General features: G+C 39.7%; 3 protein-coding genes and 2 non-coding genes across 6 annotated transcripts; all 5 read right to left on the bottom strand.

Annotated features, from left to right (window-relative positions):
* Positions 1-122: 122 nt before the first annotated feature.
* On the bottom strand, positions 123-4,465 carry sumf2 (sulfatase modifying factor 2). Of its 2 annotated transcripts, none has more exons than XM_058627309.1 (9): positions 4,290-4,465; positions 3,154-3,295; positions 2,954-3,068; positions 2,723-2,767; positions 2,450-2,600; positions 2,195-2,250; positions 1,890-1,974; positions 1,567-1,708; positions 123-499 (listed from the first exon to the last, which is right to left on the bottom strand). In XM_058627309.1, the coding sequence occupies exons 1-9, from the start codon at positions 4,342-4,344 to the stop codon at positions 403-405; spliced, it is 888 nt and encodes a 295-aa protein (XP_058483292.1). In that variant the 5' UTR covers positions 4,345-4,465; the 3' UTR covers positions 123-402. The 2 variants fall into 2 exon arrangements, with proteins under 2 accessions (XP_058483292.1, XP_058483291.1); XM_058627308.1 differs by having other exon boundaries at positions 3,154-3,298; positions 4,290-4,464.
* A 525-nt stretch (positions 4,466-4,990) lies between these two features.
* On the bottom strand, positions 4,991-10,269 carry cct6a (chaperonin containing TCP1, subunit 6A (zeta 1)). Its single transcript, XM_058627306.1, has 13 exons — positions 10,045-10,269; positions 9,394-9,457; positions 8,681-8,815; positions 8,334-8,507; positions 8,136-8,239; positions 7,783-8,053; positions 7,385-7,467; positions 6,751-6,847; positions 6,490-6,637; positions 5,860-5,993; positions 5,638-5,740; positions 5,462-5,534; positions 4,991-5,367 (listed from the first exon to the last, which is right to left on the bottom strand). Exons 1-13 carry the CDS (start codon positions 10,179-10,181, stop codon positions 5,295-5,297), a joined length of 1,596 nt encoding a protein of 531 aa, XP_058483289.1. The 5' UTR covers positions 10,182-10,269; the 3' UTR covers positions 4,991-5,294.
* LOC131459034 (small nucleolar RNA SNORA22) lies at positions 6,088-6,222 on the bottom strand. Its single transcript, XR_009240183.1, has one exon. It is a non-coding gene; the product is annotated as a small nucleolar RNA SNORA22 (small nucleolar RNA).
* On the bottom strand, positions 7,543-7,679 carry LOC131459033 (small nucleolar RNA SNORA22). Its single transcript, XR_009240182.1, has one exon. It is a non-coding gene; the product is annotated as a small nucleolar RNA SNORA22 (small nucleolar RNA).
* A 960-nt stretch (positions 10,270-11,229) lies between the features above and the next one.
* LOC131458609 (protein NipSnap homolog 2-like) lies at positions 11,230-18,112 on the bottom strand. Its single transcript, XM_058627797.1, has 10 exons — positions 17,865-18,112; positions 16,184-16,311; positions 15,795-15,840; positions 15,587-15,681; positions 15,197-15,267; positions 14,695-14,835; positions 14,562-14,593; positions 13,390-13,484; positions 13,113-13,196; positions 11,230-11,765 (listed from the first exon to the last, which is right to left on the bottom strand). Exons 1-10 carry the CDS (start codon positions 18,062-18,064, stop codon positions 11,701-11,703), a joined length of 957 nt encoding a protein of 318 aa, XP_058483780.1. The 5' UTR covers positions 18,065-18,112; the 3' UTR covers positions 11,230-11,700.
* Between the last annotated feature and the right edge of the window lie 420 nt (positions 18,113-18,532).

Below are 18,532 nucleotides of genomic sequence, written 5' to 3'. Positions count from 1 at the left end.
AGTGGAGGGAAGACGACAATGCTCACAGTCATAAAGTGTCCTCGTTCTGTCATTCAATGAATAAAGTGACGTTTGCAGGGGATTTATTTTAATGTACTAAAAAAGAAAAAAACAGTATTGAGTAACCTTTGGGAATGATTTATTTCTGGATATCATAATAAAAGGCTGTGTTTATCAAATTCATGAATTAAAACAAACAAACTAAGTTCTCCATGGGAGAAATACAGGTTTCTGACACTGCTGTTATGTCTCCATCATCATCCATCAACAGTCAAGTCTGTCATCAAGTTTTCATTGGTCCCTTATTTTTCCTGCTAAGTCATTACAGTTCCTGTAAACCAACATTAACACCCAGTTCAAATGAATACACCTGTTAAGTCACTTCATATTTTCTGTCTTTTGCTACAGCTCGGCTTTCTTCTCCCCTCGTTTCTGTCCCTTGTCGACAACACACCTGAATCCCAGGTTGTCAGAGGCCGAGTCAGGAGTGTTTCCCATCCTGCACAACACAGAATCATAAATCTTAAGTCAGTCAGTCAAGAATATGACACACTTGCCTCACAGCAAGAAGGTGCTGGGTTTGATCCCCGGTGTGGGACCTTTCTGTGTGGAGTTTGCATGATCTCCCAGTGTCAGCGTGGGTTTCCTCCGGGCTCTCCCGTTTCCTCCCACCATCAAAACATGTATGTCAAGGTCAAGTTAGGTCCATTGTGTGCTGACCTCGCAATTTCGGTTGTATAATGACAATACAGATCAACATTTTTCACAGTCTAACGGGGCTATGGACATAGAAACCTTCACCAGATCAAAACATAAATGAAGTTATGTGTAATAAAGTGAAATGACACAGGGAATAAGTATTGAACGCATGACGAAAGGAGATGCACAAAGGCATGTAACACAACAAACCGGCTGAAATCTGTCAGTGTTTGGAAAGCAATACTGCCCCCTATCAGTGCAAGTTGATATTAGCTGGTTTAGTCCGAACTGATGGTTTCTAAAAAGGTTTCTTGTGACCAAGGTGTCACACAAGAAGCATGTTATGATGGGTACAAGAACAGAGCTCACTCAAGGCCGTTGCAACCATATTGTTGCTAAACAGACAAATGGCATTGGTCACAGGAGTATTTTTAAACTTCTGAATCCATAATCAGGAAGTTGAAATAACATAACCAGGTGCTTCTCACTAGATTTCTGACAAAGGAGTCAAACGAATAATCAGAAGAGTTTTCCAAGAGTCAAGGACTGGTCAAGGTCAAGGTACCTGGAATTAGCAGGTACAGTTGTTTCAAAGAAAACAACAAGTAATGCACTCAACCATCATGGCCTCTATTCAGGCTTGTTTGCTGCACAATATTAATACTGGGAGAACATAATCTGGTCAGATGAGACCAAAAACTGAACTTGTTGGATGTCATAGCGCACACACCATGTTTGGAGGAGAAATGTCCCTGCCCTTGGATCAGAGTCCATTTGAAGACAGTTTGTGTGGAAGAATGGGCCAAAATAACATGAACAAAATGACACCAACACTTATTGTCCCCACTGTGTGTACACACAACCCACCTGGTTGTGATCCGAGCCTTGTGATTGGCCGACCCGTCCGCCGTGTCGATCCACGAGGCGCCGCGCAGCACGTACATCGGATTCGCTCCAGGAAAGCGCGTGGACGTCCATTCCCATGCGTTTCCCATCATGTCATAGAGTCCTGCAGAAACCATGTCATGGTCTTTATTACTTTGACCTAAATAGATGTCCATCAAAGCTACAAACTATCAAATGGAACACTGGATGTCCCCAGTAATTGAGGAATAATTGTTTTAATAAATAATAATTGTTTTAATCAAGAATAATTGTTTTTAATATAATGTATAATTATTTCTATTTACCATAGCTGTTCTGAGGGGGAAATGCTGTGACAGGAGAAAGGCCGTGGTGACCGTCCTCTGCAGAGTCTCCATCAGGAAATGATCCCTAAACCAAACGCACCCCCAAACAACAGAAGTGTGTTTTTTCACATGAACTAATACAGATGTAAAAAAATAGGTCAGTGACAACCTCATTTGCATTCAGCGTGTCCTCTTTGCGTACCTGTGAATATTTCCCATTTCATTCTAAATGGGTTTTCTTCATTTCAGTGTGTTTTAAATAAAGATAGCGAGTCTCTCGTCAGAACACAATGGAGCAGACTCACCTGCCACAAGTTGGTCCTCTTGCCCTGGAACTTGTTTCCCCACGGATAAATTCGACCTAAAACACAGTAAGCAGGAAACAGGTAAGAGGAAAGCAGAACAATGAAATGATTGTATCACAAAACAATAACTTAACTGTAGTTGTGAAATACAGTGGTTCTGGAAGTGACCAAAAGTGTCAAATGGTACCGTCTCAGTTTAACAGATGGCCTTTTCCATGAATATTCTAAGATTGTTAGTGCATTCAATGTACAAACCTTGCAGACCCCCACGTGCAGCCCACTCCCACTCCTCCTCAGTCGGCAGTCGTTTGCCCTTCCATTGGCAAAAGGCCTGAGCGTCGTTCCAGCTCACCTGAACCACGGGGAAGTCCAGGCGCTCACGAATGCCTGAACCTGGTCCTGCAGGCTGAGCAGCAAAGACATATGAATAGAAGTGTGTGAACAGCAGAGGCCAAGTGATGCATTCTGGGAGATGATAGAAAATGGTGGTGGGGGGGGGGGGAACAAAGATCCAGGGCAAAACCTCACCTGTCTCCAAAACGCTCGTTCTATAGGCAGCCACCAAGGAGCAGACTGGAAGTGAAAAGTTATTTATTTACAGAGGTCTATATAATTGAACAGATACCATGAAAATAACATTAAATTTGATATTTTTACTATGTTATCTTCTTGTACTTAAGCTTAGAGACATGGTTCTTTATTATATTGTGTATCTCTCTCAGCCTTGTCCTTTCATTACAAAATAAACCTTCCCAGTACCTCAATCTTCTGTGTGACTTTGCTCTTCAGCTCCTCCGACACAAAGTCTTGAAACACAAAGCTCCAGCCAAACGTCTCCGCTTCCGTTTTGTACTTCTGTGCTCTCACAAATTCTCTGTGGTGGGTAAAGGCAAAGTTAGTGGTGCTTTTTTTTCAAATTAGTATCCACCAAAACGTCAAGTTTAAAGTTTTTTTGTTACCTGAAGTCCACATTTGTGACGGGATATTTGTCTATTTTCAAAGGACCCAGTTCAACCTCTTTGGTGGGAGACTCTCCATCTCTCCCATCGGCTGCACTGGTTCCCATCAACATCTTTCCCCCTGGTATATTCACCATCTCATCTGCTGTTGAAAGGAAAGATTGTCTGCTTGGAGTACGCTAATTATATTCTATTAATCTGGGAGTGATACGGTTGTTCTTTTTATGGTAAAAAGCCTGTGATAAAATGCATCAAGCTGATTTGTAAGGATATCAACATCCGGTTTTCAAAATAAAAACACTGAGAGCGCTGTGTCATTGAGTGCACATTTGAAAGCCCAATTACAGCTATGTTTCAGAGACTTAATAACTGGACTTTGGGCAATAAAGAGAGTTTTCTAAAAGTACTGAATGAGAATGAAAAGCTTGTGTTCAGTACATTGATGTCTACAAATGTACTGGATATCAGATATTTTTACTGGACGGTTTTATAGAAATTTTGAGATTAACGTTGATAATTTGCCTTAGAAAATAAGTCCTGACCAGTGTTCAGGAAATCACTACTAACATACTGCAAATCAGACATTTTTACTGTAGTTTTAGAACATTTTCATTTAAGATGTCCCATATTTGCACATTTTAATTGAAAAATCAATTTTGAGATGTAATTTAAAAACAATTCCCATAATTCTGACCATGACCAGGTTGTGTTCAGGATATCTATGAATAGCAAATCAGAAATTTTACAACTGAGGAAGTATCTAATTAAAAGTCTCACATTCGCACTTTGTAATCGAAAAATGATCAAATTACTAATAAAAAACACAAAATGGAATTAAATGATAGCATGCCCGCAGTCCTGAGTAACAGTGAGCATTGTGAACAACAGAAAAAGATTAACAACCATTTTCTCATCCATAGTTTTCTTGAAAAATATCCACACATTTTGTCAGTTTGATGATAATGGCTCGTTCAAGGACATACATACACATGTAGAATGTCTGCAGTTAATCCATGACGTGGTACAAATTGTTTGGAGAAATGCACTTTCTTTCTGGTTGGGTTGGTTTCAGAAAAATGAACCAAAAAAGCGACTCAAAGGAGAGGGGGAAAACAGTCAAAAGAGTGCGTTCTTACCTGTCGCTGCCAATAAAAACACTGCAGAAATCCAAGATACTACTTTAAAGTTCATTCTGACGTGTACGACGCTAACACGTAATTTAAAGAGCGGATATATTCTATACTCTATCAGCAGCACTTGCACGAACTTCTATTCAATCGTTGTCTACTATCGGACAGATTTAACGGGAGCAACGGAAACGGGTGCGACGATAAATAGACTCCGTAGTTAGTACGTAGTTTCCGGTTTAGCGCCAGGGATCTGGATTACATCAAATCCATAATAAGTGATTAAAATTAGATAAAGCCTTAAAAAATACAATTAAGATTAATATTCATTTTAAGTATGAGAACTTTAGTTCTTTATTTTTCAAGATGCAATCTGTTTAGACTCTACAGGTTGAAAAAGATAAAAATATATTCTAATATTGTAGGAATACAAGCAGCTCAATAAATTAATTAAAAGGTAACTTAATAGATTTCAGCGTTATTTTTGTCATTAATAGGCCAAACCACATGGAAGTTATTGAAAACAATGTTATCTCATTCATAAAGAATTTATTGATGGTTCCTTGAAACAAACAAAATAAAATGTTTTGCTTTGTTGTTTTACATTCAGTGTTACCGTTTACTCAGCTTTGCCTGGCTATGTTAAACCCTACAAGAGGAAAAAAGTTAATTCTTTGATCCATTCACTCAAGGAAAAAAATATCAAATCATTGAATAACCAGGAAAACCTTTAATAGGTAAACAGAAAACTGAATGGCAGAGGTCAGTGCTTTTAACAAAATCTCATAAATAATCCAATCAGTAGGAGGAATTGACAAATCCATGTAAATAAAACCATGACTAGCAGAACAATGGTGTCTGACGGACACTGGTGGACGCTGTGATGGTTACAGCAAGCTGTCCATCAGACTGGGGTGCTTCAGGGTGCCAAGAACGGGACGCGTTGACTGGACCTTCAGATAAACGGCTATCCCAGTGCGTATAATAAACAGCTGATGTTTCTCTGGCTGACCATTAACCTCTGAGAGAAGACATCCCAGCTCGCATGATCTCATCTACCAGCAGAATGTTGTTGGCAATCACAGCGCTGTAAAGAAAAGCACATGCATAATAATTAATAAAAACAGATTAAAAAACATATTCAAATGAATCTGTGTCAGTTTACAAATGTGCAGTCTCACCATGAATGGAGGAGCTGCTTCTTCACACTGTAATTGTCCCAGATTCCTGCTTCCCCTGCCACAACGGGTTCCCCTGAAAAAGAAGTTTCAGTAAACATGGTTGTAATGTAGAAGAACCTCAAACTAAAAAAACTCAATTCAGACTTGTAATACAAAAATGAAAATCATTGTCAGACCTGTGCTGAGGTCGACTCCAACAAGCTGACCGGACTCTTTGTACTCTGTCTGCAGCTTCAGAAGTGTTTCCTGTGGGTCATAGCCAGAGTTCTGGGCCAAAACCTACAAGGGAAAGCACACAACTCAAATCAGAGGTTGACACAGTATAGAAAATAACAGGCAAAATCTAATGATTTTCAATCATAATGTCCTAATGTGTGTGTGTATGGGGATGGGTTTACCTTGGGGATAACTAGGAGAGCATCTGCAAATGCTTGGACTCCCAGCTGAGCTCTGCCTTTCACACTGGGCTTGTGTTTGACCAGAGCATCTGCCACAGCCACCTCAAATGCACCTGCGCCAGCCACGACACTGCCTGAAGAGACAAGGATGAAAAGGGGATTTAAATAAATAAAGAAACTCAAATCATGTCATTTTTTTAGACACAATGCATCAGTGGATAAAGGGAGTTTTGTTCTGATCAACTGAATACATGTAGGGGAGACTGAAACTCTCCTAACGCAGAGGTAAAGACCAGAGTCACTGTGGCACAGACATGAGACCAGGGAGAGCCACATTAGCATCCTTGGGTGTTCGCTGTGCAAATGAGACCAACTACAATTTAACACCAAAGAAAGAAAATTAAATTTTAGATATTACTGATAAAATAAGAAACAAGGCAAAAAACATCCATGTTACCAAAGCACTGCTACAGACAGCTAAATCTGGTTTGATCACTTGCAATCAAAAATTAACTCCACTTGAAATGTTTGTGAAACAATACCTATCTTGACATTCTGAGCACAGCCTTAGACACATTTAATAAGATTGTCAAAAAGGTAAATTAAAAAAAAGAATATTTTTTATTTTACCATCTTCTATGGCGTTCTTAACTGCCCGCAATCCATCCCTGACAGCATCTTTGATCTGTGTGATGGTGTGTGTGTTGGGTCCCTTCACCAGCAGGGTAACTGAGCGAGGGTTGCTACATTTCTCAATGAACGTGTACTTCTGCTCTCCCTGCAAAACAAGACATGGGAGTTAACAGCACTGCTAAAACATTGAGAATACACAAGAAAGTGTTTGAAGGGAAGGTGGCAGAAAATCCAAGACAACACAGATAAGATACTCACCAGTGTGTGTTCATAGACCAAGCCAGCATGTCCCAAACAATCAGGAGTGAGGCCATCAACTGAATTCATGGCCATGCCACCACAAGCAAGGGAGAGTCTGCCAACAAAGCAATACATTAGTTGTTGGATGTAGATTATGATACATTAAGTGTGGTGCTGCTGGTCAGGCTGCATGATAAGCTGGTTTTCTCCACTGCAGACCCAGTGAACACATTTTTGACTTTAAGACTTCAGAAGAGTAGCCAGGCCACTTCTTATTACATTTAAAGTAACCAACAGAGCTGAAAACAACCTGTGAGGTAACAGGTTTCCTTGCTCTCATGAATAATTAATTTCTGCTTCTAAAACAGAACTTTAGCAGCACAAAGACTAGTGTTATTATTTAGAGTTACAAAGATCAGGAAATAGTTTTGTTAGCTAAAGAAGGCCACTCCCTAGAGGCTTAAAGCAAAACTGTTAAAAAAGTAGGAGCACTGATGTGTTCCAGTCCCAATAATGACTGTGATAAGTGACACATTTTTAAGATTTTCTTACATTAAACTGATCTATTCCCCCCCCCCCCCCTATTTGTTGAGTGGTAAATCCTAGGTTTTTGCTCACCCCTAAAAACAGCACCATGAAAAATATAACTTACCTTTCCATGTTCCTCCTCTTTGCCCTGCGCAGAGCTACAATACCTTCCTTTGCTAGGGCATCCAGGGAGAAAGGGTCAACACCCTACAAAAGAGAAACAAGAGATGATACGTCAACTTATGAATACCAAATAGTTTCAGCGAGTGTTGGTGACAGGAGGTATATTCTGATCCGCTGAATACATGTCGGGGAGAAATGGGCCCCCCGAATGCAGAGGTACAGATCAGATTTACTGTAGCACAGATACAAAAGACCAGGGTGAGCCACATTAGCATCCTTGGGTGTTCACTGTGCACTTAAAGAGTGATCATACAGAAATTGGAAAGCTTACAGAAATGTACAATGTATTCTTCAAGTACAGAAACAATTTAAATACTGCACTAATATCTGCAGGCATACCTTCTGATTAATGACAACAAAACCCTTCTCCCCATCAGGACAGACTTGGTTCTTTAGGGCAACGATCTTCCGCACACGATCCTCGATGAACTTCCTCTCTGCGGCCACAAGCTTCTCCCTCTCTCCTGCACTCTTGTAGAAGAAGCCAGAGTTGACTTCCGTCTTCTCATACTCCAAAGAGACGTTGCAAGTCAATACATAGGCATCCTCGACCCTCTTCTTCATGTCTGGATGTCGAGCACCATGGTCCAACACCAAACCTCTGATCAGTCTAAGAGATGAGTACAAACCCTTAGATGTCTGGGGAGCCTGCACACTAGTGCACTATCAGTGATGTCCATCTCAAAACTTACTGTGTATCGCAGTCGGTCTTATGCTTCATCTCCATGATTTCTACCATGTACAGGTCAATGGCTTCATTGGGCTTGGCAATAGCCAGCACAGCATCTACTACAGCCTACAGAGAGACAGACTGTTACCACCACATCCTGACATTATGTCTGAATAATGCTCAGCTCTCATACAGCAGAAGTTATTCCACTATGCCTCACCTCAGTAAGAAGGTCTGCCAGCTCAGCGTGGACCTTGGTCCTCAGGGATGTCCTTGCAACGTTGATGAGGGTCTCTCTGCTCATTTCCTGAGTCACCTTCAACTCTTCAAGAACAGCCAGTGCTTTCTCTTTTGCTGCCTCAAAGCCCTCAACAATGATCCTTGGATGAAGACCCTGCAGCAAAAACGGGATTCTGAATATTGACATGGATTCTGATATTCCTCTCGTGTTAAATTGAGAAAGGCTACATTTTTAAAAGAGCCATGTCATGGACAGTACTGTGCATTCTACGTAATTACCAACACAGACCTGTTAAGTTTACATTTTTAAGAGCCTCTCTCTTTTACCTCTGATACATAAAGGTCAGCCTGCTTCAGCAGTTCACCACTGATGAGGACACTGGAGGTTGTTCCATCTCCTGTAATGTCATCCTGTGCAGTGACAACCTTTGCGATGAGTGATGCTGTTGGGTGCTGAATTTGCTGGAAAGGTTTAAAAAAAAAAAAGAAAAAAAAAGAAAAGAGGGAATAAAATCAGTACAACTCTCGTCAAAAAGAAATTCATTCTATACCACTATGTTGTGTCCTATAGCAATATCACAACCTTGCATTTCTACTAATATCAGCCCAGTGCCGTCTTACATTTTTTTAAATAAGCAGTTAACACCTTCCAGACAAGTTATGTCCTGGTCACATGACACAAGTTGAGGGTCAAGCATGTCTCTTTACAGTATGTTACCCACACAGTGAATCATATTTAACTCTAACTAATATCCAAATCAAAAAAATTGACCAGCATTTTCCCGAGAATTTTGTTCAGCAGTTGCAATTAAATTGCCTAACAACAACAACTGATAAGTACTAAACTGTTGGTGCTCACCTGTAACAGACCATATCTATCATACTTCATAATACATGGGCTTAATTTTCATCCCCTCACTCTCACACACTGGGTGTGGCCGCTGTCCAATAATAAAGCAGAGAAGTGCAACAAGGAACAAGAGCAATAAGGAGCAATGAGCACAAACCAATCATTATTACGCAGTACTGCATTTTCTTACCATCTCGTGGAGCAAGACGTTGCCATCTTTGGTTAGCTTTATGTCCCCTGCACCAGACACCAGCCTGTGGGTCAGAGAGGCAGAGCAGGGGTACAATCAAGGCTGGACCACTACAGTCTATCAAGCGTAATGTTAATTACGGTCTGCAGAGGTGAAAGCACTCACGCTGACATGATTTGAACATGACAGCGGCAGTGTCTGCATTGAGAGTTGTGGCAGGTTTACACTTCCTGGTAACATATCATATTATAATTGGCTTACTGACGATAACTGTCGTTAATCATTAACCATGTAATGCCAACGTATACGTTAAGTGGGTACACTGATCCTGACAATCACCGCGTTAGCATCAGTGACTTCCTGGCTGAAGCCAACGTGCTAACGGTAGCTGCAATAGCGGATCATGACAATGACTGGGCTGGGCGACGCGCCCCGGGAAAATCCGTAAAGCGACAGTAGGCCTCGGCTGTATAAAGTTGTACAAATATACGTGACAGTGACTGAAATGCTCGTGCACTTTGAACCACTAAAGTAGAGCTTACCAAGTAGAGACATTGTGGCTATAACGCTACCGGTAAATTGACGCTAACGTTAGCTGCTAATGAGTTAGCACAGCACGCGTGCCGCACAAAGGGCTCCGGCAGCACTCACATTTTCATGGTCCCTTTTGGTCCCAGGTTACTCCTAAGCACGTCCTGGAGTCCCCGGGCGGCACTGATGTTAACCGCCAGTGCGGCCTGGGCCCTGGCGACCTCTGCTTTGGGATTTAGAGCTTTCACGGCAGACATGGCGAAGCAACACAGCTAGCGAAGTCGATATAAAAAGGTACCGCGGCGTGAGCGCTCTCGGAAAGGGAGTCAGCTTCCAGAAGGCTCCAACACGTGTTCTGGTGCTGCCTTCACGTAAGCAGATTTGGCTCGGAGATTTGGACTTTTTGGAAAGCGTCGCACTACCTTTAACAGCAGGGGCTGCTCACGCACAGTATCCATCATTATCATCATCAAAGGCACCATTCCATCATACAAGAACTGTACGGCGGCATTATTAGAATATCAGTTTATTCGTGTTTTTTTTAAATAATAGAGGTGGAGAAAAAGTAAGAACATCAGAATCAGAATTAGAATCAGCTTTATTGGCCAAGTATGTGAACACATACAAGGAATTTGACTCCAGTTTTTTCAAACACGCTGTACATGAAACGTAAACATCAACATAACTTAACATACATTCAACAAAAGTGAATAAATAAGGTGTCCAGAGGTCCGGTCTATCTTTAAATATATATATAAACGATAAGGTGCAGATAGTGAATAAATAAATAAACAAATAAACTGGTCAAGAGTTCAGTAGTGTTATTCTCTGAATCCCAAATTGTATTATTTGTATATTATTTTATAGTTTAACTATTGATGTCCATCACCAACACAAATAGGAAAACACAACAACATCAACTGAAACACAATATTAACTAAAACAAATGAATAAACTCACATGAATACTTGACTTGTATTCATGTGGAATTCAGGTGAGGTTGAATAACATCTGTATACCGTTGATGGTTGATGAATGGGTCAAACTAAGGAACAGTTGGGGTTGTCTCATTTCAGTTTTTTAATGACTATCTGTAGTTTTTTCTTTATCTTTATTTTCAGTCTCACTTTTTGATTAGTTATAGGCAACACAACAGCATGGTCAGCTTGTATTCTGTCAGAAAGCCTTGAACGCAAGCTTCTCCCATGTACTTACTTGAAACAAGCTGATAATTAGTTAGAAGGTACAGTATTTACTCTACTACTACTGTCACACAATACACCAATAAATAAAATCAGGCACGCATTGTTCCATTTTCATCAGAAGTTTAATTCAATATGTACAACTAATCACACTTTAAACACTTCATTTCACTTTTACCACACTGAGAGATGACTCCTCATGTCCCCCGTTTTCTTCACGATCAACATTTGACCAGTCAAAATAACACACTCACTTCCAAGTGGGTTAATGAAAGTTTATCCATGATCTGACTATTAGAAAAACAGTAATCTCAGCCCACAATCACTTTGCTTGGCAGAAACACAGAAACGTCTGTAACAGATGCAGTTTTTGGTAATAATCAATTTAAGCTCATGTTCTAAATTATGACATTCTAAGACCACAAAGGAAAAGGGAGTAAAGAAACAAATTAAAACAGAAAAATTAAACCATTGTTGATGTTATGCCCACTTCCCTGGCAGTGCACACTCCACTGGTTGGTTAAACTCTCTACAGATCTGTGTGGCTGTTGAGAGATTATTCCCATGACCATGGTTACTTCAAGGGAGAAGTCTTCATGGGAATCATTATTCTAGATTCCATGTGTTGAATAAGAGGGACTGTGGAGTGAGAAAAGAAACTCACTTAGCAACAGAATTATGTGTCATGTTTGAAGTTCCCATTGTTCTCATGCACACAATGCAATTAGTTACTGGGAGGAATCAGGTTTCAAATAATGCACGTAATAAATAGACATAACGTGTTTCCACCCTTCTCACCCAAATTACTTTAGTTCAAGGCTTGAAGATTTTAGCCACAGTGAGTCAGTGAAAATGATCAACCATTATTGACTAAATCTACCCTGGACCTGATTTGTAATACGTCTTTATGTTTACCATACATCCGTCCTTGATCGTCGCTCCTCAGTCTCAGACTTACTTGCTTATTTTAAGTGCATTATACAGTTACACAAGATGTCACCTTCTGAATAAGTTTGTTTGTGTATTAAGGCAAGGCAAGTTGATTTATGCTTTGAGTGTGCTCTCATATAAAATATCACTTCTGACTATGTCACCCCACAGGAAAATGTGGTGCTAACCACCATGCCAAACTTCAATGATTAAAAGTGCTTAGAAACTAGGTTTCAAACACTGGGGTGTATCCACTGGAGGAGAACACACACACACACACACACACGGGTATGCACAGCTCATTTGCATTCATTTGGACAGCTCTGACAAAGCATTACCCAAGATCTTAACCTAATTACAATTCAAACCATATCTGACAAGGTCAGTGTTTATGCCAGAAATTGTCCTAAAGATGTGAAAAATTCAAGTAAACAAACACATGCACATTAGTGGGGACCAAAGCAAATGTCATTTTTTTGTACAGAATATAAATGTACATTCTCCAGTATCAACCTTCTGTTCAACAAACATTTAGAGTGGCAACATTTTCACCATTGTGGTTGTGGTTTAATTACGTACAGCATCACAGAGCTGGTTTAGCTGCGTTCCTGCTCTTTCTATTTCTCTCTGGATCACTGGTGCCTGCAGCCTCACAGCAGGAGTCTGTTCCTCTTTCTGTTCCTCATTTGCTTATATTTAGGAATTTTGAATAAAGTGACAGAGCTTTTCTGTGTCTTTTCACATTTTCATGGCTTAATGGTAAACTGCTGATAAAGCACGCTGAAGGTTTTTATATCATTAAAACCCCTGCAAAGGAGTTATGACTCTGGTTATAATTAAACCAAAAAAACCTAACACTTATCATAACATCATAACAAAAAAAGATATTTCTAGCATAGCGTCACACCAGTCAATCAAGTTCTGCTGCATGTGAGATGCATGTGATATCTGGGTATTTTCTAATTTTACTCTTTATACTTTAGGTACAAAATTTGACACATGCTACTTGTATTACCATGAGGCAAAGAGAGGTAATGACGACAAAGTAAGACTTACCAGTGTAATAAACAACCTCATCCCAGCCTTCACGGTTCCAAGCTGCATTTCTGGTGTCTTCTCTGGATTGCAGATCTTTATAAGCTAAAATGAAAGACAGGTTTTGAAGTAATTAATGGTTGTTGTTACTCAAAGCCACACATAATGGTCATCACTATGAGACAAGAGCTTAGTTAATTTATCAAGATAAACGACATGACCTGAAATAGTTGTTACATGTAAATACATGCAATAAAATGACCACCTACAATTGCAGAACTTTAGAAACCTTGCTCACCCCATAAATGATGAACCGTGTACAGACTTCCTATCTGGGAGAAGAAGCCTCCGACTGCCTCGTGGTTCTTCTGGCGAATGTCAATAGCACGTGCCCTGCAGAGCACCAAAGAGGTGGGTTAGACGAGAAAAAACAAACCACAAGAAAAAGACCCAAACCCAGGGTTTTTCTTGAAGAATTGTACCTAGCATTTATTAGCAGGTTTTAAAATCCCAATTATACTGACATTCCCCTATATCCCATTCATTTTATCATTTGTACATCAAAATTAGATTTTATAATTTTATAACATACATATGTTGACAGACATCATTTCCAGCTATTATTGATGTAATCGCACATGTAGATATAGACTCACCTGCCACTTAATTAGGTACACTGCTTGTGTGGCCAACCACATGCTAGTAACTCAATGCATTTAGGTGGTCAAGATGACCTGCTAAAGTTCAATCCAAGTATCAGAACAGGAAAGAAAGGTCATTTAAATTACTTTGAATGTGGTATGGCTATTGGCTCCCGAACGGACTGGTCTGAGTGTTTCAGAAACTGCTGCTCTGGCAATTTCCCTCAACCATTACTGGGGTTTAAAGGGGAAAAAAATCCGGTGAGTAGCAGTTCTCTGGGCACAAATGCCTTGTTGATGCCAGAGGTCAGAGGGGGAATGGCCAAACTAGATCAGATTGATAGAAAGACAACAGTAATTCACACAAAGAGTAACAAATAACCACTCGTTACAAACCAAGTCATGCAGAAGACCGTCTCTGAACGCACAACACGTTAAACACCGAGGCAGACAGGCCACAAAAGCAGAGGACCACAGCGAGTGTCACTCCTGCCACTTCCCCTGAGTGTGCTCTGTACCTAATGAAGTGGCCGATGAGTGCATATATATTAAGTATTAATATTTCATCCAAGGTAAACAGGTCAATTATGCTTGAGATTTACAAAATGATGTGTGATATATGTAGTCATGCTGAGGAGTCATGCATAGGTTTTGCTCAAGAAAGTACCGTCGACTCATATTCATCTGCTACAATCTGTAAAACCAATAAAATAGTAAGACGTTTTTTTTAAATGGAACTTAACAATAACTTGACAGTTAGAATGGAGAGAAAGCTTCTCAAATAACCTTTGTACTACATGTACAGGGTAAGAACAAAGTTATACCTTACCAGTAGTTTCCCCATTCAATCATTGTTCCAGGCTGAAGAAAGAAGAATATGGTCGATCAGTTGTCAGACTGCTTACTATTGCAATACAAAAGATATTCATGTGTAATCAGAGGAAGCAGGATGAGACAGTTACCCTGAGTTGGTATGACCTGAGCTCATAGATGTTAGGTCCTGAACGAGGGACGGGTTCATTCCAGAAACTGAACTCGAGCAGCAACTGGTTTCTACGAGACAGCAGCATCTTTCCCCTCTCGCTCCTGTAGTCCATAAAGTCCTTAAGAAATGACAAAATGACAGTAACACATTACAGAGTAAATCCAGCACAGCCTACCAACGAGCTTTCATTGTAAACCTGGGAATGAATTCTTCATTAAGACCTCAAGTTTGAACCAGAGTTTGCTTTATATTAAGTATGAAGTTTAAGTGGGAATGAACATGTTGATATTTTATATTACGAGGTTATTTCCCTTTCTATTTGCAACTCATAAAGTAGTTGGTTCCCACTGACTTTGATGAGTGACCTCAAATGCTTTTTAATTTATATGAAACTGAAGAAATAGTCTTAGTGTACTGATGTAATTTGAAAGAGAGTCATCAGATGCCATTAAAACGGAACTAATCCGAGCACCTGTTACCTTATTCTGCCTGAGTTTGTTCATGACTTCGGTGAGAGCCGGGTATCCTCCCCGATATCTCCACAGGTGAACTAGAATAGAAGGAGCACAAGAGCCACAGATAATGGAGCTCTCAAATTTATTTCAGGGTGTCTGTTATTCTTCGGGAAAAATATTATTTGAAGCCAACAATTATAGTTTGTTTATTTATCTATCTACGGTGGAACTGGCATTAAGAGAGTATTAAGAGAGCCTAATCACCATCTGGTTAGATATTGTAATATTGTATTTTGAAAAATAGTCTGTGTTTCATTTAAACTACCTGATCAGTCAGTTCACAAGCAAATTTATCATTGCAAATTCACAAGCGGTCGATAAAGGTAACACTGAGACATTTACACATGCTCTTACCGGCCTGATCTTGCTCTCCATACCACGTGTTCCAGGTGCCAACAAGCTCACAGGGGTATTCAGGGTTAGCGTGAATGGAAGGCAAGACATTCTCACTAAGGGCACACACACACATGGTAAAATAAAAAAAGATGAGCACATTTTTACAGGAGCAGCACCTGGACTAGACCACTGGATGAACCCAGTTAATGAAACGGGGGCTTCTTACCAAAGTTCATTGTAAGCATCGAGACATTCGGGCTTCACATTGTGAACTGCAAAAAAAAAGAAAGAATGAAACCTGAGTAAATAGTGTAATAGAGTAAAGTTTTTTTTTTCTTAATAAAATCATGGTGCATTGTTGTGATGTGCAGCACCATGTTGACATTAAACAGCTCCTCAGCACTTTCATGGAGCGCTGTACTGATTGCTTTTCCTTTTGATTTTGTTTGATTTTATTGCAAGCTTGGCACAATTGTCTTCTATTACTGTATGTACTCGATAGTCTGTGTATACTACACCAGAGTAGTAAAAAAGCAAAAAAACAAAATTCTGTCAATGAATCCAACACTGAAACACACAGTCAAAGTTATACGACCATGGCACTATCATACATACACTGTATTTTGTAGAGATTGTTGTCTTCTTTCTTTGCGAGCAGATGAGAATGAGCATCTTTTCTTGGGTCAACCTTTCTAACAAACAGAGACTTGAACCAGCTGTCTTCACGAACACCAGAAAAGCCCCTATGGGAACACAAAATACAAATGTTGAAGGCGCATTCATCTGTGACACAATGAAGAAAGAGAAGAAGAAGATCAACAACAGAAAACTGCAATTCTAGTCCTTGAACCAATTTGACTAAACAATTCAATTTCTGTTCCTGCTCACTGACCACAGCAAGACTGGTTTTTGTAACTGTACTTGGTTTAGTGAGAAAACCTCTAGTTCAGCAAACAGCTGAAATTCTATACAAAGCAAACTGAAAGGTGTCTCTCTGTTCTAATACATGCAATTGGTTTCTACATCTTTTAATAAACAAATATACGTTTTGTTCATATGCCATATTATGTGTCAGTGTACCTTATTGCCATTGTTCAATGCATATTTTTCTGAATTCTATCCACCAGGAGAGCAGGGGATATTTTTTTCAAATGATAAATGTACTGTCATTCATTTACGATGTAGGCTTCCACCTAAAAACCTGAGAGCCATATCTGTATAAGCTGCTGTGAAAATATGACTGAGCAAGATTGCGGCTTCCCCTCTGCAAACACTTTTCAAAAGTACATATAGAAGACTGATTCTAAAGCCAGGAGAAACCATATTTCCAAATGGTTTATCACTTAAATAAATATACTTATAGATAGTATATTGAATTCCTTAAAGATTGACTGGTGTACAAAGGCATTTTTCAGTCTAATTTTAATAAACTGTGGAAACCGGTACCTCTGGCCAGATGTTAATAGTCTGTATTCATGGTTTAATACACGGTTTGGGTCAGACACAATGTTCTTAGTCAGTCTCAACATGTTATTGTGGTAGGATGATGCATTAAGTTTTTGGTTGTCCTACAATCTTTGAGCAGATTTTCATTTGCTGAAGCAGTTTAGATTTCACAGCAATGGGCAATTAGAAGTCTGTAGAGAGTATATAATGTACATACCTAGAGGGTCAGTCTGCATGGACATCTAGGCACATTTCTACCCACAGAGCATCAAGTAATTTACAAATATTAGTTTAATTTAAAATTGCCAAAAGGGATCCATGTAGTTTTAACAGTGGTGAAGCCCTTTGGCAGTTCGCCAGCAGATTCAAACATGGTCACTGCATTCACTACAACTTCAAAGCTGTCAAGTTTGAAACACTTTTGTTCACTTTTTAAATCAGTTTTGAGGACAGTTTTGGTTGAAGAGAGATGACTAACTGTGCAAGTGCTCTCTTGCAGAGATTTGTTCTATTTTGACCTTGAGGTTATATTCAGTTTGGAGAGTGACAGCTGTGTTTTTGTATAACTTTAACAAATGAAAAGGACAACTCTTGCTGCCATGTCAAAGTTAAATGATACGCAAGTTGTTTTGTAACTTTCTTATTCAGGGAGGGGAGCTAATTATCCTTAGCAAACACGAGCTAAGCTAACTACGTTTCACGCAGACACTGAGCGTAACTGACGTCCACAGATTAACGTTAGCTTAGCCATCTAGCACGCAGGACTTTTAACATTGTTGTCAACACTTCGTTCAACAGTGTGCAAAGTTTCTGCGCCAACATGTCTCGTGTGTATGCGAGATAATCTGACCTCGCGGTGAAGGGGATTCCTCCGTTCGTCAGAACCCCGTTTTTCGTCTCATTAAGGCCGCGGCTCACTTTTTGAAGGACTCGGGACGCCATCTTTTCGCACACCGCGGCTGTGCTGTCAGTCAGGAGGTAGATGACAACAACAGCAGCAGGCTGACAGCACCAGAAGGAGCCACTGTACCCACAGTAACATGACACCATGAATTTGACATTACATTTAATGAACCGAAAGGTTAAAGCTGTGGTGGGTTCCATGGAAAACTCAGAGAAGCCGGTGCTAGTTTTACCCAAAGTGTTTGTAATATAACTCCAGTTCTTCATTCACCTGTAGAGTTGAAAACACTATTGTTTTAAAATTCTACTTTTCTTCTAATCATTTTAAATATTTATATTGTATTGCTATCAAGATGCATAACATTCCAATAAATGTACATATCAAGTTTCTGACAAATAAGTGATATTACTATTTAAGTAGTGTACTGGATACATATAATTAATTAGAAAAACAAGTCAAAAAAGCACCAAATAGAAAAGCATCAAGTCTCCTGGCATGTCATACATAAAAAAGAATCTAATCACTGCAATTTCTTCCTCTGCCCATAAATGTAATTTCCAAGAAATTCAATCAAAGTGTACTTTAAGGTAATGATGAATTATATTCATTGAAAA

Source organism: Solea solea, chromosome 4 (genome assembly GCF_958295425.1).
Source record: "Solea solea chromosome 4, fSolSol10.1, whole genome shotgun sequence".
Lineage (NCBI taxonomy): Eukaryota > Metazoa > Chordata > Actinopteri > Pleuronectiformes > Soleidae > Solea > Solea solea.
Note: the sequence above shows the minus strand (reverse complement) of the source record. Positions and strands in the feature narration are given on the sequence as shown.

Bases quoted from the DNA above. Each gene is read 5' to 3' on its own strand.
- sumf2 (XM_058627308.1), bottom strand. From the start codon at position 4,344: ATGAACTTTAAAGTAGTATCTTGGATTTCTGCAGTGTTTTTATTGGCA. The intron at 2,601-2,722 runs GTGAGGTTTTGC...TTTGCTGCTCAG, and splicing joins AACGAGCGTTTTGGAGACAG to CCTGCAGGACCAGGTTCAGG. The intron at 1,709-1,889 runs GTAAATAGAAAT...TGGTTTCTGCAG, and splicing joins TCCCCCTCAGAACAGCTATG to GACTCTATGACATGATGGGA.
- cct6a (XM_058627306.1), bottom strand. From the start codon at position 10,181: ATGTCTGCCGTGAAAGCTCTAAATCCCAAAGCAGAGGTCGCCAGGGCC. The intron at 8,508-8,680 runs GTAAAAGAGAGA...TTTTTGCTGCAG, and splicing joins CTGACCTTTATGTATCAGAG to GGTCTTCATCCAAGGATCAT. The intron at 5,368-5,461 runs GTGAGACTGCAC...TTTTCTTTACAG, and splicing joins AAGCAGCTCCTCCATTCATG to CGCTGTGATTGCCAACAACA.
- LOC131458609 (XM_058627797.1), bottom strand. From the start codon at position 18,064: ATGGTGTCATGTTACTGTGGGTACAGTGGCTCCTTCTGGTGCTGTCAG. The intron at 15,841-16,183 runs GTATGTATGATA...TTTTTTTTGCAG, and splicing joins CAATCTCTACAAAATACAGT to TTCACAATGTGAAGCCCGAA. The intron at 13,197-13,389 runs GTGAGCAAGGTT...CTTTCATTTTAG, and splicing joins CACGGTTCATCATTTATGGG to CTTATAAAGATCTGCAATCC.